Source organism: Podarcis bocagei (assembly GCF_964188305.1).
Source record: "Podarcis bocagei genome assembly, chromosome: 1".
Classification (NCBI taxonomy): domain Eukaryota; kingdom Metazoa; phylum Chordata; class Lepidosauria; order Squamata; family Lacertidae; genus Podarcis; species Podarcis bocagei.
Window position 1 is genome coordinate 71949441 of NC_138125.1, and position 16539 is coordinate 71965979.

The 16539-nt window shown below is 41.8% G+C and overlaps 1 protein-coding gene across 8 annotated transcripts in view; it reads left to right on the top strand.

Annotated features, from left to right (window-relative positions):
• Positions 1-16539, top strand: part of DENND2B (DENN domain containing 2B) — a 163317-nt gene that overhangs the window by 122622 nt on the left and 24156 nt on the right. For all 8 annotated transcript variants that reach the window (XM_081210971.1, XM_081210973.1, XM_081210970.1 and 5 more), the window contains 6 exons: positions 823-1007; positions 2447-2556; positions 4264-4333; positions 10987-11064; positions 13856-13996; positions 15027-15175. In XM_081210971.1, the coding sequence (XP_081067097.1) occupies positions 823-1007; positions 2447-2556; positions 4264-4333; positions 10987-11064; positions 13856-13996; positions 15027-15175 (733 nt within the window). The remainder of the gene's footprint in view (positions 1-822; positions 1008-2446; positions 2557-4263; positions 4334-10986; positions 11065-13855; positions 13997-15026; positions 15176-16539) is intronic.

Consider the following 16539-nt stretch of genomic DNA (forward strand, 5'->3'; position numbering starts at 1 on the left):
GTTTTTATGGACTTATTTCCCAGCTAGTGCCAGAATCTGCATTTATTCCAGTGAATTTCCTGGCTTTAGGTTGATACAGATTACTGTGGTATTCTGAGGTGCAGCAGAAATGGATGAGTGACACTGCAGCTTGTTGCTGCTTCTTCTGTGGGGCCTTAAAATTAGTATTATATATTTGTTATTGTATTTTTACCAAAAGATAATGCTCTTATATTACCTGGGGGCATTCACTCCAAGAGGAGCTTCCTTTATTTCTGCTTTTTAAAAAGCAATGCTATCATCAGTCTAGTCCCTGATCTAGATTGGGACCACATTGCAGGGGGCAAAGGGTTAAATGTCTCCCTAATACACACCCTCATTCAAATCAGCCCCCCCCCATATCTACATGGGGGGAGAAGAGAGAAGGGAAAGTTTTGTTGTGCAAGCAGAAGTCCTTGTGTAGGGCTTCCGCTGCCAGGAATCCTTAGTTGAATCTCACCCAGAGGACTTTATCACATCAAGGTTGAAACATATTTGGCAACACAGACCTGATTCTAAAGTGATGTGAGAAGCTATTTTATGTATACTTGTTTGTTAATAAAGTATAGGGATCGTTACGGTTTACAGCCTGTTGCATTTGATACTATGCAGTCAGCTGACTTCGTAAAGCTTGAGTAAGTTGTATTCCTCAAGTTTCTTTTCAAGAACTTTTATTGCTTCTGTATTTGAAAAGACTTTCATTTATGTAGGGAATAAAGACATGCAGAATTAAAAGTGAACGTGCTTGGGCTTAGCATCTCAGAAGCTGCCAAGTAATACTTCTTGCTTCTTTTCTAATATTAGCTCACACCCAGCGCCTTGTCCACATCCAGTCAATGCTGAAGAGAGCTCCTAGTTACCGGACTTTGGAACTGGAGCTGATTGAATGGCAGGAACGTGAACTGTTTGAGTATTTTGTGGTAGTTTCTCTTAAGAAGAAGCCCTCTAAAAATACTTACCTCCCTGAAGTCACATATCAGTTTCCAAAGGTAAAACAACTTTATTGGATTGCCGTCATTATTGTAGCTGTTGACTGCTATTGTAGCATATATGGGACACTGTTAGGTACATGCATAACTTAAAAATAGACACAGGTCCAATTTTAAGAAATGTTAGTATAGATGGGTGGACATTATTATTTTATATTTCACATTAAATTTATATAGTCATCCATCAATAAATATTTTCTAGGTGGTTTACAAACAAAATTTAAAATGATGCCACTTTTTATTGCCCTTGTTTATGTTGTGGATGTTTTGACGAGACTTTTTATTGAAATGGTACCACTGCTGTGATATTTTGTTTTTTTCTAAACTGCTGTGAGGTCATATTTTCAAACAAAGGGCAGCCTAGAAATGATTTTAAGGAAGTAGGTAGGTAGGTAAGTAAGTAAGTAAGTGAGTAAGTAAGTAAGTAGTAAGTAAATAGGGTGGCTGCATTCACACAATGTGGCAAACTATAGTAAATGGTTTTTCTGTGAACATGGGAGATCGCTTCACTCCTCTCTTAGCACAAGCTGAAAAACGAATTGCAATCCCTGGCTCAATGTTATGGGAGAATGTAACACACTATAGATAGTACAGATGTGTTCACGGTGATGGTGTTACAGCTTGATCTAGGGAAGAAGGAATTGCCACAGTTCCTTTCTATTCTGTAGAAATCGTTCTGCCCTCAGGATAGGATTTTGGGAGTGTGTGGAGCACCATGGTAGGGAGTCAGCAGCTGGAACTCCTTTGCAATAGGCATCACTTTCACTTGTCCTTTCATTGGATACAACCCACTGACTTTTTCTCAAAATTGGCCTATTGAAATGAATAGCCTCGATAAACTTAGGCTTATTAATATCACTGGGTTTACTCTAAGTTAGTTGAATACAACCCATAAAGTCAGTCTTCTCAGTGTTTGTAGTTTTCTTTGCCTAGAGTCAAGATCTCATAAGGCTAATGGGATCAGGCAAAGACAATAATGGAACAGCAGCAACAAAAGCAGGATCCTAAGTGCGTTTCTGTGATTGTGTGGAGGAGAAAGATATCAGTGAGGCTCTGATATCAATAATAATAATACACAGCTTATCTATTTTGTCATTTGTCTTCTCTTGAACCAAAAAGGCAGTAGTTTAAATTCAAAAGGCACATTTTTGCCTTTCTGCATATGTTTCTGTACTAAGTAATATATATATATGGCTTTGGGGGATAAAATACAGTTTTCTCATTTAGTTAATTGGTTGAGTCACAGCTCAATCCTTAACCATGTCTACTTAAAAGTAAGCCCTATTGGGTTCAATGGGGCTTGCTCTCCCAGGTAAGGAGGGTTTCGGATTGCATCCTTAATAGATGTTTGTAGAAGGATAGCTATTCCCTGTGTTGATTTTAAAAGCCTGATTTGAGTCTGTTCTGGACTCTGCTGATTTTGACTTATTCAACCACAGCTAGAAAGACCCACAAAGCAAGTTCGCGAAGCAGAAGAACGTCTCAAGGCCATCCCACAGTTCTGCTTCCCAGATGCCAAGGACTGGAACCCAGTGTCAGAATACAACAGGTAAACTATCCTGCTGATAGTTAGAAGACTGGATTCATGGATTGACAAAACACACATAAATCTGTGCCCTTTGCTTGTTGTTGAATGTAGATGACATTTTTTTTCTCCTTTGGAACTCTAGTTATGTTCTGCTGGTGCACCACACCTAGTCCTTGCCTCTTTTTGCTGCTCCTGCTAACGCCCTTTGCACAGTATTGAAGAAGATAATCAGTGAAATTGCTCATAGCAGTTTGATTACTGGCCTTTCTGGGCTCTCTGGGGTTAGAGAAGGGAGAGCTCACTTCTGAGTATCACTAAAGCCCTGTTTAGGTTTTCTGTTACCAAGTAGAGCAGCGGTGGCTAACCCACAGCTCAGGGGGTGTGATCTGGCTGCTCAATCTCTCTCTCGTTCTCTCTTTCTCTCCCTCTCTCCACCCCAATACCCAATGAGTTTGGCAATGGCACCAAAAAAGAGAAAAACGATCAAGCAGACATAGCATTGGGGTGGGCACAGCCTTGCACTCTAATGGAGATGCAAATTGCCCCTCTCCAACACATCAAATGGATAATTTTGTGAGCAGAGGGCTATAATTTATGGCCTTGGAGTGCTGCATAACAACTTCCTAAGAGGAAGGGCATGGTAGGCCTTGGAAAAGAAGGGCTGCCATGACAGAAAAGGGGAAGTGATTGGCCTCTAGCTACCCTGCACCCTGCTGTGGCTGCTCCCACTACCACTGCTGATGTCTGGGCAATGAGTGGCGGCAGGCGGGGGTGGGTGGCTAGAGGGATAGATCTCTCTGCTCCCTTCTCCCTGGTGCTATTACCACTGGCCATACAAGTAACAGAAAGTGGGGAATGGCAGAGAGGAGGAAGCAGTTTCAGAATATGTGTTTTGGGGGAGGGATGGTGGAGAGGAAAGCCAGGGTTCCTTCTCCTTCTTCAGATCAGATTTTAATTTGAGCTGGAGGAGAGTTTGGGCCTTTTAAAGCTTGCCTCTCCTTTGAGGTGAGCTTTTGCAAACTCCCAAAGACATTCTCTGAGCCTGGCTTGAGGGAGCTTTGCAACCATCTCTTGTTCAGTTTTGTATAGTTCTGATAGCAGTCAGACAGCTAAGAACAGAACAAGAGATGTCAGTCTTTGGGGAGATTTTTCTGCTCACCTCAAAGTCTCCATACTTAAAGAAATAGCTCTCAGCCTAACCTACCGAACAAGCTTGTGAGGATAAAATGGGATGGAGGGAACTATGTATGCTGACATGAAGTCCTTGGAGGAAAAGTGGGATATGAATGAAATAAATGGAAAGGGAGGCTCCAGCTTGAAATAGCTGAATTGGAATTCATTGGTTAATTTGAATATATTCCATTCAGACTTAATTGGATCGGTGTGTTTCTTTCCTCCTACAGCATAAACTACTGTGTAAACCATATGCTAGCTGACCACTCTAAGTGGAGTACTCTGTCTTACAACTATGAGGCAAAAGAAACCAACCAATTTCACAATAGAATATCTGGTTCTCCATTGCGTCTTGTGTTATGTAATCATTTACACATGGATAGAATGAGTACAAATCCTTTGGTTAGTCTCAAAGCCTCACCAAGACTATGAGATAAAACCACAAGATTTATCTGTCTGGAAGATATCTCAAAACATGTCAAAATATTAATCGAAAGGAATCTTAACACCTGCTTTTTGGCAGCACAATAACATCTGTGGTAATCTTTGTTACAGTGAAACATTCTCTTTTATGCTGACGGGAGAAGATGGCAGCAGAAGGTTTGGTTACTGCAGAAGATTACTAGTAAGTACATCAACTTTTTTCAACGTACACTTATGCTAAGAATGTGACATATTATGAGAGCTGAATGTGTCACTTTTGGGGCTGCAGACAAATGCAAGAAGAAAATTAATCTCTTGTGGTCTTAAGGGAAATAGAGCTTTTTCTATAGAAAATCAAATCAAATCCATGTTCATATTCCAGGGAATCTAGGGGTTACTGTATTTTACATGTTTCAGTGTTTATGGCAGGGAATTCCATTTTTTAAAACTAAGCCCACTCTCAATTGTTTATTCTACTTGGAAAATTCATACCTACCTACTTCCAAATTGGGCATTTCCAGAGAAGAGCTTACTAGAAGTAAAACAGGATGTATCTGATAGAAATGTTACCGGTTATGAAGAGGATACAGAGCTACTGGCACTCATGACAGTTGATTCTTTCCCCATGGTGATCCCATGAGTACATTTGGACTAGCACTACTAGTTAGTATTAGCTGCAGAGTGCATACTGGACTACAGATGCCTTGCACATCAGCAAACTAATGTATAGGCCACTAGAACTGCTAAAGGGCCTATGCACACTTACCTATTGCCTCACTCTTTCCAGGCACAGGTCCGCACTTAAAAGCTCCCTGTCCAAGTGTTTTTTTGTTTTTGTTTTGCCCCAGAGCTTTCCCTGGAAAAAACTGCTTTTTAATGCTCAGTTGCAGGAAATGTCAATTCAATGTCAGTTAAGGGTTTCTGTGGATTGCTGTTTGTTCCGATTGAACTTTAAAGAGCAGATTTTTATGGGGAAAGCTCTGGAGAGAGAGAAAAGGGCACATAGAAACAGAGATTTAAAGCACAGGCTGTCCCTGGAAGGAGCGGAGGAAAGCCAAGTGTGGATAAGCCCAAAGCTAACATTGGGGAACTGCTTTTTCTACCTATGTTTTATTGCTTCCTATCCCACTCATATGTTTTTAATGAGATTGTGTTGTAGCGCCAAACAGAGGCCAGTAAGCTGCATTTTCTCATGCTCTGCCCATCTTCCCTTTTGTAGACATTACATTATTGGGAAACTGGGTCAAGGTCATTCTTTGATTTCCACTCAGGGCCAGTTTAGATATGGTGGTAGAGGATCTATGTGCTTAAACGCAGGTCTGCCCCCAGACACACAGAAATGGGTTGTGCAGGCTCTAGTTTTAACAGCAAGAAGATGCATACAGGAAAGGAGTGCTGAACACCCCTGTCCCTGGTTGTCACTTACCTTTCTGCATCCCATCTCCCAACCACCTTTCTAGCAGTTAAGGATGCTTCTACTATTAGAGTTTCACTAGGGAGTAAAACACATGTGGGAATAAAATGTAGGGGGGTAATATAGAAGCAAGGGAAGATATAGTACCCCTCATCTGTTGTCTCCTTTTGTACTCACTCCCCATGATTGGGGCAGATCCATGATTAGGCACCTAGTATTTCTGCTATCATGTCTCCTGAGGCCATTGCTAGCAGTAGTAATATTATCTAGAGCAGTCTCTGGCATGTACAGTATAGTGAGGCAATCCATGCATGAGAATCTGTTCCTGAATGTGGATTACACCTTGCTGAATTGAGGATGATCAAATGCAACCATTCATATAATGAAAGCCTCTGCTCACTTTATGTTTTCTCCACGAGATTGATGCTCATGACAGAAAGAGCATGTATTTTTGAAATACTTTAATTGATGTGGCAAGTTGTTTTACTTGGGGAGTTTTTTAATTGCAGGGACATGAATCAGGGAGCCAATATGGCAATTCCCCTGTCTGTGAGACAATGATGATAGTAAATAATCAACAGTAACAGAATATTAGGAATAAAAGGAGGCATGTGACCAGAAATAGGAAAAATATGATATATGACAACCAAAGGTCAACATTACTGTTGACCGCTTACTCTGTGCTGACACTGCAACACTGACTTTGGCTTTGGTTCAAACAAGTACAGTGGTACCTTGGTTCTCAAACGCCTTGGTACACAAAAAACTTGGAACCCAAACACTACAAACCCGGAAGTAAGTGTTCTGGTTTGCGAACTTTTTTCAGAAGCCAAATGTGCTCCGTTTTGAGTGTTTATGTATTGATTTGAGTGCCACACTTCTGTTTTGAGTGCCACACTTCTGATTTGAGTGTTACGCTTCCGATTTGATTGCCACACTTCCATTTTGAGTGTTACACTGAGGTCTGTCTATTTTTGCTATTTATTTTGCATTTTTGTTTTTGCGGCTTTTTTGTTTTGTTTTTGTGACGTGTGTGGAACCCAGTTCAGCTACTGATTGATTGATTGTGTGACTGCAGTACACTGTTTATTGCTTTCATTTTATGGATCAGTGGTCTCGTTAGATAGTAAAATTAATGTTAAATTGCTGTTTTAGGGGTTGTTTTTAAAAGTCTGGAATGGATTAATCCATTTTGCATTACTTTCTATGGGAAAGTGTGCCTTGGTTTTGGAATGTTTTGGTTATGAAACAGACTTCCGGAACGGATTAAGTTTGAGAGCCAAGGTACCACTGTAATTTGTGAGGGAGCAGCACATTAAGATGGAACCTTGTTTTGGAAAAGCAGATACTCCCACTTCTGAACGGACTACCTTGTCAGGGAACTGCCATCGGAGCTAGAGGTGGAGGGAAGTCTCCAGAGGGATGCCAGAGAGGGTCCCAGTAGGGAGAGGGGCAGCCCATTTGCTGGGGAAGGAAATCAGCGTAACACCAGTGGAGAAGGGGGGCAGATGGGGGAATCGAGAGGAGGCTCCAAGACTCCTCACCGGAGACCAGCGGAGAGAGTACGGGTCCTCCGCTGCCCACACCCTCCCTGCGAAGAAGGCTTCCGCGCAGGGAGACTAGGCGGAGACTAGGCGTCAAAGAACTTTTGTGCTGGAAGAAGTTCAAGAAACACCCACTGACGGATTCTACCAGCGACTGAGACAGTCACGATGCTAGAGGCTGTTCAGTCAGAAAGGGTTCAACCAGGTAACCTAGCCAGGAGTGGCGGCAACTTACCAACTTACGCACGAGCAACCCCTAAACCCATTACATACCTGCTGTTAGATTTTTCTTTTCTTTTTTAGAAAGCTTAACTTTTCAGCAGCAGGTGCTGCTAATGGCCTGGGTTGGATGGTGGAGAGGAAGATACCAAAGAATATTCCTGGCAGGATAGCTGGTACTCCTGTTTGATTGCTTTGAGGATGGAAAAGGGTTGGGTGTGCAAAACTGCAGACCTTGTAAATCATCTGCATAACACATGCAACACAACCCTGACTTACAGAACACAGACTTTACTATTCAGAAAAGCCTATTCAAAAGCTGTAATCTAAAGTAATGTTGATAGTGTGGGACAGGATCTCCTGGCACTGTCAGATGCTGCTTGAAGTCCACTTTGGGCTTAAAGATTGTGATTGTTTCATTTTCAAAACAATAAAGTTGGACAAGTACAGTTGTCAGGCTTCCATGACTATTAATATGTACAGTATGTTCACATTACATTGCTATATCCACAGTTTCTTTCACTTAAATAAGCATTATATTATAAGTGCATTTTGATCACTGGCATTAATGTCTTCCATAAACTGAAGTTTGAATTCTAGATGTCCCCCTTTGGGATTATTAGAAATTACATTCAAATGCCCTTATATGTGGCTAAATCTGAAACTCTTTTATCAGAACTCCTATGTTGATATTCAAAAGGAGTGGGAAATAATTCACTGATGCACGAAAATTGAAAACAGTGGCAAACATCACCTAAGAGCTATTCCTAAGTGTTTTGAGGCCCAAATAAGCCTTTTGTTCTCTTTTCAGAGTTCTGTATTATAGATGTGTATGCTGGGCTGACAACCTTTAGTCTTCTTGAATACTTGGGGAGATTTGTTTTTTAAGACTGCCTTCAGACTCACAAATCTACAGTGAGGTTGAGGTTCACAGGGGGATGAAACTGGCTTTGATGATAGGTCATTTCTGATCTTTACAATTTTGCATAACAGCCAGTAGCACTGAGACAACCTGCTCCTGGGGCATTTAGTCAGTGGTGGACCTTGGGGCCTCAAATTTCAGCGATGCCCTGTGTAACACCAAAAAATCGGAACTTTCCTCGCTTTGCATCTTCCATTCTACATCGTAGCTGCTGTGCCCCCAAGGCTCTGTGCCGAGTGCAACCAAGCCAGTGGTGCTCCCCTAAATCCACCTCTGATTTACCCATTCATATAGAACAAAGTTGGGCAACCTGTGGCCCTCCCAGTATTGCTTGATTCCATCTTCCACTAATCAACACACACACACACACACACACACACACACACACACACACACACACGGTCTAATGGAAAATAAACAGGAATCTTTAAAATTCGAGCTATTACTTAAAATTGCACGCTACAGTATATTAGAAAACAATTTCAAAATTCAATGATTTTTATTTCAAATGTGAATACTGCCACAAATGTAAAATGCTTTGTACTAACACTGGGGCTTTTTTCATAATTAGAGGTTTGAAGGAAATTGAAAGGTTATGCAGTTTGGTGCATGCACACACCAGTGAAAGAGTTGATAGAAAGAAGAGTTCCAGTCACTTAAAAACTTTCCACCTCTGAGGGGCTCCTTTTTTATTGCTGCGATCTGTTAGCACAAAGGAAGTCACTGCTGCTGGTAAAAAGAAAAGGGAAATCTGAAATAAAGGACATGAAGCAAGAGAAGTTTGGAAAGTGAAGATGCTCATTTTTTAAAAAAACTTGGTGACACTGTAGCCTTTAAGGGTTATTAAAAAAGCAGCAAAAAAACCCCAGGAGTAATATTTCACAAGGCCGGAGCTTTTGACTAAACTGTGAGCCGTTATTGTTCCTGCTATTATATATGACCCAGGAATGCAGTGTTTTTACTGGCAGCCAGCAAGACAGCTTTTAGCTGGTAGCTGTCCAGGACGCCTGGCATGGCTACAGCATTCCTGCAGATTTGACACAATGATTTTAACCCAAATCCCACATGCTAGATATAATCACTTGATGCTTTTAGAAGGCGTTTTTATACCTAATATGGACAAAGAAGGATTCTGCCTTTTCAGAAATGTGACGTCTGCTGAGCAGCAGGTCTTGATCCAGAAATAGACTCATCTGTGTTCACTTAACTGCACTGCATCTTCACGATTTTAACTGCAGAAGCACACGCACCTGCTGACCAGCCCAGTCATTCTCTGATTAGAACATTAATCTGCAGTTTCCTGCAAACAGCTCAACAGCAAAGCGTTAACTGCAGAAAATATTTTGAAAGCCTCATAAAAATAGGGTTAAAAACCAGGATTTTTAAATGTTGCCATCTCCTTTGGTTTGATTGGAAATGGAAGGAGCTAGCGTACCTTAGGTACACAGAATTGGCACTGCTGTTTTGTCCTTAATATGGAGCATGTGCTCACACCATCAGCACAACTGCAAATTAGCTGCCTTTTAACACTCATAATGAAGGAATGTCTACATGATTATGGAGGACACTGTCAAACCACCTAGGTCATGGCTAGTTTCCTGATTGCTTTCTATTTGCAAGGCACCCAATGGATGTAGCAAGCAAACTCATGTGGGAAGATTTGTGGTTGCCACGGCCAGTCCTACTATTTGGCGGAGTGAGGTGTAACCACCTCAGACCCTAGGTACTGGCAGTACTTTTTTCAACCATGAAGTTGTTACAGTAAGTGCCACACTTAATTTTTTTTTTTTAAATTAAAGGTTTTCTTGGTTTACAACAGTTACGTGCATTGTCTCTTTTTTCAGATTGTGAAGTCCTTTCTACAAATCAGTTACATTTGGACGTTAGTATTGTATACGGCATAGGGTTGGGGAAGAAAGGGGGGAGAGGTGTGATGAAACTTATGTTCTTTTATATAGTGTCCATGCAGGGTTTTTTTGTCAGCATCAACTGGGTAGGTTCTCTTTCTATTCGCTTATTACATTTCCTTGGTGGGCAGAGAGTGAAGTGCCACACTTTTTAACAACAACAAAAAGATGTGCCGCTACTGTGTACCCTTGAGTACCCCCTGAAAAAAGGCACTGGGTACTGGAATGGGAGCAGCAGCAACATTACTTGATTGTCTGTATACTGACCCCCGCCCCAGCCAATCATTCATCTTTGTTGCCACATAGCCTTACCATGGCCCCATAATCTAGTCTGAGGCCTTGGGTGCTGTGGAAAATGCTATCCTGTTGACAGGATTCAACTGCCAGTCAACTTGGCTTCATTCAGTACATGGAATACGGCACCATCTTGTCCTTCATTTCAGGCAGCAAAATGTATTTGGCTGGCCCTAGTGGTCACATTCTCAATGGCCCTCACTCCCAAATTTTCTCATAAGTGATCTTGGTGGCTTCAGTTCATATACGATAGAAAAACGACATCAATGGCAGAAATTGCTAAATGTGCTGGAGGTTTCTTTAAAATAAAACAAAACTTTGATTTGGTATGATGATGGGGAAGTGTGTCCATTGCACAGCAGTTGCCAGAATGGATAAATGTATCTTGAGGTTCTGTTCCAGCCTTTGGGAAAATAAGGTGATTTCCCAAGTTTGACCACTTTGGTGATGAAAGGAAAGATTCATGTTTAGAATAGTGGCTAATGGCACAATCATACCAGTGGCTTAAAATGCAATTAAACCTGCTTTCTTTCTTTCTTTTACTATTGTTGTCAGCCAAGTGGAAAAGGTCCACGCCTACCTGAAGTATATTGTGTGATCAGCCGCCTGGGTTGCTTTGACTTATTTTCCAAGGTAAGCTGGAGGTTTTTTTAAGCACTGCTGTTGGATTAGCTGCTCACAGAAAACTTTCACACTTAATGAGTCAAGAAGAGGAATTTTTTGTTTGATTGGCGATAACAGTATTTTAGAATTACTGTGCTGGACAGTTCATCTCTGTTATTGACTTTATTAAAGAATGCTTTATTACTTCTGTGCCTGAAGTGCATCTCAATTTGAAAAACATCTGTGTCTGTCGGTATTGGCACTCTCCCTCTCAGTCCATTGTATTCTAAAGCCACTTTTGGCCAAGCTGTAATTCTTGGCACACTTATCTGAAATGATGAGCCAGTATAACACTAACCCAGTATCTGTTTATTGCCAAATACAGGGAATACCTCCAGAACCGTTTTGTTTTTTTAAAATTGTGGTTGGGTGTGCATTCAATGGATATCTAATCCTCATTGCCCACATGCCCCTGTATTCAGTCTGCATTAATCCGCCTGCACACCCAAAATACTGATGCCAGACTTGATAATCTCCCAGTCCATATTATACCTACTTTCTGCTTCCCATCCCCAAGGCCTGTTTCACCAAAAGTTGCTGAAACTTGGAAGTTCAGGATGCATATGCACCTGTAGATAAAAGATAACTTCATATCAAGATCATTGCATGGGTGAATTCTGTTAGGCTATGCTGTTTTCTATCATCAAAGAAAGTTTAAAATGTGTTAATGAGAGTTAGCTAAATAGCAGTGTCAAAGGCATGCAGAAGGCATTGCATTCATGCCCTGGTATCTCCAATAAAATAATCTCAGGAAGCAAGGCTAAAACAGACTTCTGCTGCAGAGCAGCTGCCAGTAGGACAGTAGACAGAAGTGGTCTGACTGTATCAGGCAGCATTATACAGCAACATCAAATTGCCTCAAAAATGGATAGGTTTTGCAAAAAAAAGCTTAACATTTGCAGTTCAGCTATTAATGGAAATTGTAAATGAGCTATTTAAATGCCAGAAGGTAAAGCCGGAACTTTTTGATAGAAGCCCAGCAAATTGCTTCTTCATTTATATTATCACAAGCATCCGGAACTTTTTGATAGAAGCCCAGCAAATTGCTTCTTCATTTATATTATCACAAGCATCATTCTCCTTTCTACAGTGGTGCCCCGCGAGACGAACGCCTCGCAAGACAGAAAACCCGCTAGACGAAAGGGTTTTCCGTTTTGGAGGCGCTTCGCAAAACGAATTTCCCTATGGGCTTCCTTTGCAAGACGAAAGCCCATAGGGAAATCTCCGGGACAGCGGGGAAGCGCAGCGCGTCTTCCCCATTGTCCTCGGACCTCCTCCGAAGGCTGGCGGTGGGAGGAGGGCTCTCCGCCCCACCGCCAGGCTTCGGAAGGCTGCTCCAAAGGCTGGCGGCGGGAGGAGGGCTCTCCGCCCCACCGCCAGGCTTCGGAAGGCTGCTCCGAAGGCTGGCGGCGGGAGGAGGGCTCTCCGCCCCACCGCCAGCCTTCGGAAGGCTGCTCCGAAGGCTGGCGGCGGGAGGAGGGCTCTCCGCCCCACCGCCAGCCTTCGGAAGGCTGCTCCGAAGGCTGGCGGCGGGAGGAGGGCTCTCCGCCCCACCGCCAGCCTTCGGAAGGCTGCTCCGAAGGCTGGCGGTGGGGCGGAAAGACCTTCTCCCCGCGCCAGCCTTCGGAAGGCTCCTCCGAAGGCTGGCGGTGGGGCGGAAAGACCTTCTCCCCGCGCCAGCCTTTGGATGGCTGTCCTGAAGACTTGCGGTGGGAGGAGGGTTTTCCTTCCCACCGCCAACATTCAGAATGCAGTTCTGAATGTTGGCGGTGGGGAGGAAAAACCCTTCTCCCACCGCAAGCCCCGGGAACAGAGAAGTGCTGCGCCCCTTCCCCTCTGTTCCCGTACCTGTCCTGAAGGCTTGCGGTGGGGAGAAAAGCCCTTCTCCGCACCGCCAGCCTGGCAAGCGGTTTCCATAGGAACGCATTAATTGATTTTCAATGCATTCCTATGGGAAACCGTGCTTCGCAAGACGAAAAACTTGCAAGAAGAAAAAACTTGCGGAACGAATTAATTTCGTCTTGCGAGGCACCACTGTATAAGGGTTCTCAGATATAAAAAGCTTTCAAACTTTGATGATGGTTACTCAAAGGGAATTTGAACTCTCTTGTGCTGTTACTGTCTGCTCCTGAGAGACTATGGCTTAATGTGAATGTGCAAAGTACTGGAGAGAAATTTGTGACTGCTTTTCTCCTCCTCTGGCCCTGCATCTTCACACTGGGTTTTTTTTTGCCATGGTTCTTCTCAGTGTTGCACCTGAACCTGGGCACATGGTTTAATTCTGCCAGACAATGAACAAGTGGTAAGCCAAGGAACAAGCATTGGCTACAGCTTATGACCCCTATGACCCCTATTGTCTCCCCACATTACTTGGTCCAGCTGAGCTACAGTCCCTCTGTTTGACCATTATCTGTGTGGTGCTGCAATGCAGCCAAGGTCCTGTTATTCCAGGTTATCTTTCAAGTGTTGGTGTCATTGAGAGATTGCTTGTTTAGATGGAATGTTAGTGACAGTCCTTCTCAAAGAAGTACGTTTAGATCGAGTCCATACTCAATTGGAAGGCTTCAGTCATAGAAATGACATTTCTGGAAAAAGAAAGTTGGATATTGCTTGCTTTTTTGTTTTTTTTAATAAATGGACAAAACACAAAATTTCTGATTTACTAGCACTTTGGTTGAGTAGGGTCAATATAGCATACATGTGTAAGTTGTCATTAAGACACAGCTTCTCTTTTATTCTGCATTTGACTGTGATGGATCAGATACTGGATGAAGTTGAAAGGAGAAGAGGAATATCTGCTGCCCTGGTTTATCCATTTATGAGAAGTCTGATGGAGTCTCCTTTTCCTGCACCTGGAAAGACAATCAAAGTCAAGACTTTCCTGCCTGGAGCTGGAAATGAGGTAAAAAGAAACCTTAAACTTTTAAGTAAAACCCTAACACACATATTCTTTCTCTCTCTGAAACAGTAAAATAGAAAGAAAGAAAGTAGAACACAGAGAGCTATCACAGCTCTGGAAGTTACATGTATTGTGGATTTATTTTTTAAAATAAAGTTCTTTTGGGAAGCTGCTTCATTAGGCAATTTACTTTGGTGTGTGTATGTGCGTAACTGCTTCAGGAATCTAATTTATATTTGTTTAACAGATTCAATGTTATAGGGCGTCTTGGTTATATCTATGAAAATTATGACATCAGCAGGCTTTATCACAAGGTCAGCAAGCTAGCCGTCAGAGTAGTCTCAAGGTGTTTTCTCTTGTTGACTAATCCCTAGTGGTTAAGTCAGGAAGCTACAAGTCACCACAGGCAAGGATTGAAAATTATAACCAGCATGTTGCAACAGTTTAGTACCGTATATAAGTATGTCACGATTTTGTCTATATTTGGTCATTAAAAGGCTACAAATTAGTGTCATTGCACTTTTGTCATAGTCATGAAGCTAGCCAAGCAAGAGATAATTCCTGCATTCATAGCCTACTGTATGTGAGCTAATTCTTTTTACGTTGTAGTGTATGAATGATGGAATGGTGTCAGTTTCACGCTGTGTACTTGGCTTTTTGTGCTTTTATATTGTAAACCACCCTGTGATCTTTGGATGAAGGACAGTACAGGGATCTAATAAGTAATAAAATAAATTATAATAAATAATAGTAAACCAATACCAACATCAGTTTCATGTCAAGCACACATTAGGCAAAATACGCACTTTCTCCTTCTCTGCATACTGCAGAAAGTAACGTTTCCTGGGGAAAATACCATAAAAGGTGACATGAATTCTCAAGGCTACCAAACCGGGCAGACAATCCAAGAAATGTTTTGTTACTTTCAAATTCCACATAATAATTAACCAAAGTCAGGATGCAAGATTGGCATAATGTCTATATTATAATCAAGCCAGTTAGAACATGACTTGTGTTTGTGGAATGCATTCAGGTGATAGAACTCCGAAGGCCAATGGACTCTCGCCTGGAACATGTGGACTTTGAGTGTCTTTTCAAGTGTCTGAGTATACGACAAATCATCAGAATCTTTGCCTCCCTCCTGTTGGAACGTCGAGTGATCTTCATAGCAGATAAACTCAGGTAAGTCACACAAGAACTTCCCTGATGAAAATTAAATATAAGGCTGAAAATTAAATATAATGCTATGAGCATAGTGCTGCTCACTGTACAACCATTCATTAAAGCTAGTTGGGGATACTTCCAGTCATCCTGTCCCCCTTCTCATAAAAAATAAATAAATGGAATTGACTTCAGGTTACACGTTTACTGAGTGCTTTCACATCATTTTATAAAGTAATAAACCTGTAATACTATGCTACGTGTTATGTGTTACCCAAAACTAGGGATTCCCAAATTGAGGTCTACAGACTGAGCTTCATTCAGGTGGTTCACAGTGTGTCTGTGAAAAACAGTTACAATTCTAATACAGTAAAATACAATATAAAAAACAAAGCAAGCAATAATAATACAAGTGAAAATTATACAGCGCCTAGCACAGCCCATTCAATTGCTACAGCAGGCAGAAAAAATATATTAAATGGCATGCCAAGACCCCCAGCAATTTCCAAGTGGTCTGTGGGAGAAAAACTTTTGGGAATCACTGGCCTAAGGTGTGAAACTTGGGGACTCAGCTACACTCAGTCAGTTATATCGTTGTAACTCCGTTGTAAAGATGCCTCACCAGGTGGTGCTCTAGAGCACAAAATTTGTCTATGTGATTTTCATAGGGTCCCCCCTTTTGTTATAAAGATCTAATTTATGACTTCTTTATAGCTATCCTCTGAAGTTGAAGAAGTGAAAAGGAATTGAATAGCTTCAGCACCACACATTTTTGCTTGCATGAACTGGTTCGTTCTATGTGGTTATTAACCAGTAATTGGGGGTGGGGACAACTCTTACTGAAAGCACTTCCACAAGGGAGTTGTAGACTTGGTGCTGCTTACAAATGCAAGTTTTGTGCAGTGTTCACATGTCATTCTCATCAAAACATTGTCCCATTTTATTTTTCTATTTAATTTGGATTTGCTGGTTCTACAAAAATTCTGATGTTAAAGAAAACAGGGCAAGATAATCAATCCAGATTAAAAGAGGAAAAATATGGAATAGCATTTGGGTGAGGACAACGTCATGAGGATGTTGTGAAAAATGTGTGTGCATGAGCTTCATTGAGCTCACAATAAATGGCCCTGTCGAAGTGCTCTATGTCCCATTAATGCTTTTCCAAGGATGTTTGAATTAGATTCACCAAGAGGAAAGAAGTATGCTCTCCCAGTGTAATACATAGATGTCTTGGTCAGGGGGAAATGCACATGCTTCTTTTTTCACTTTACGTCAGTGATGTGCACTCTAGTACTGTACTGGAAAGCAAAAGTGCAGAGAGCTAAATGAAACGGAGGAAAAGATAAATCACTGCAAAATGTATGTATGGGCATGAGGGCACTAAT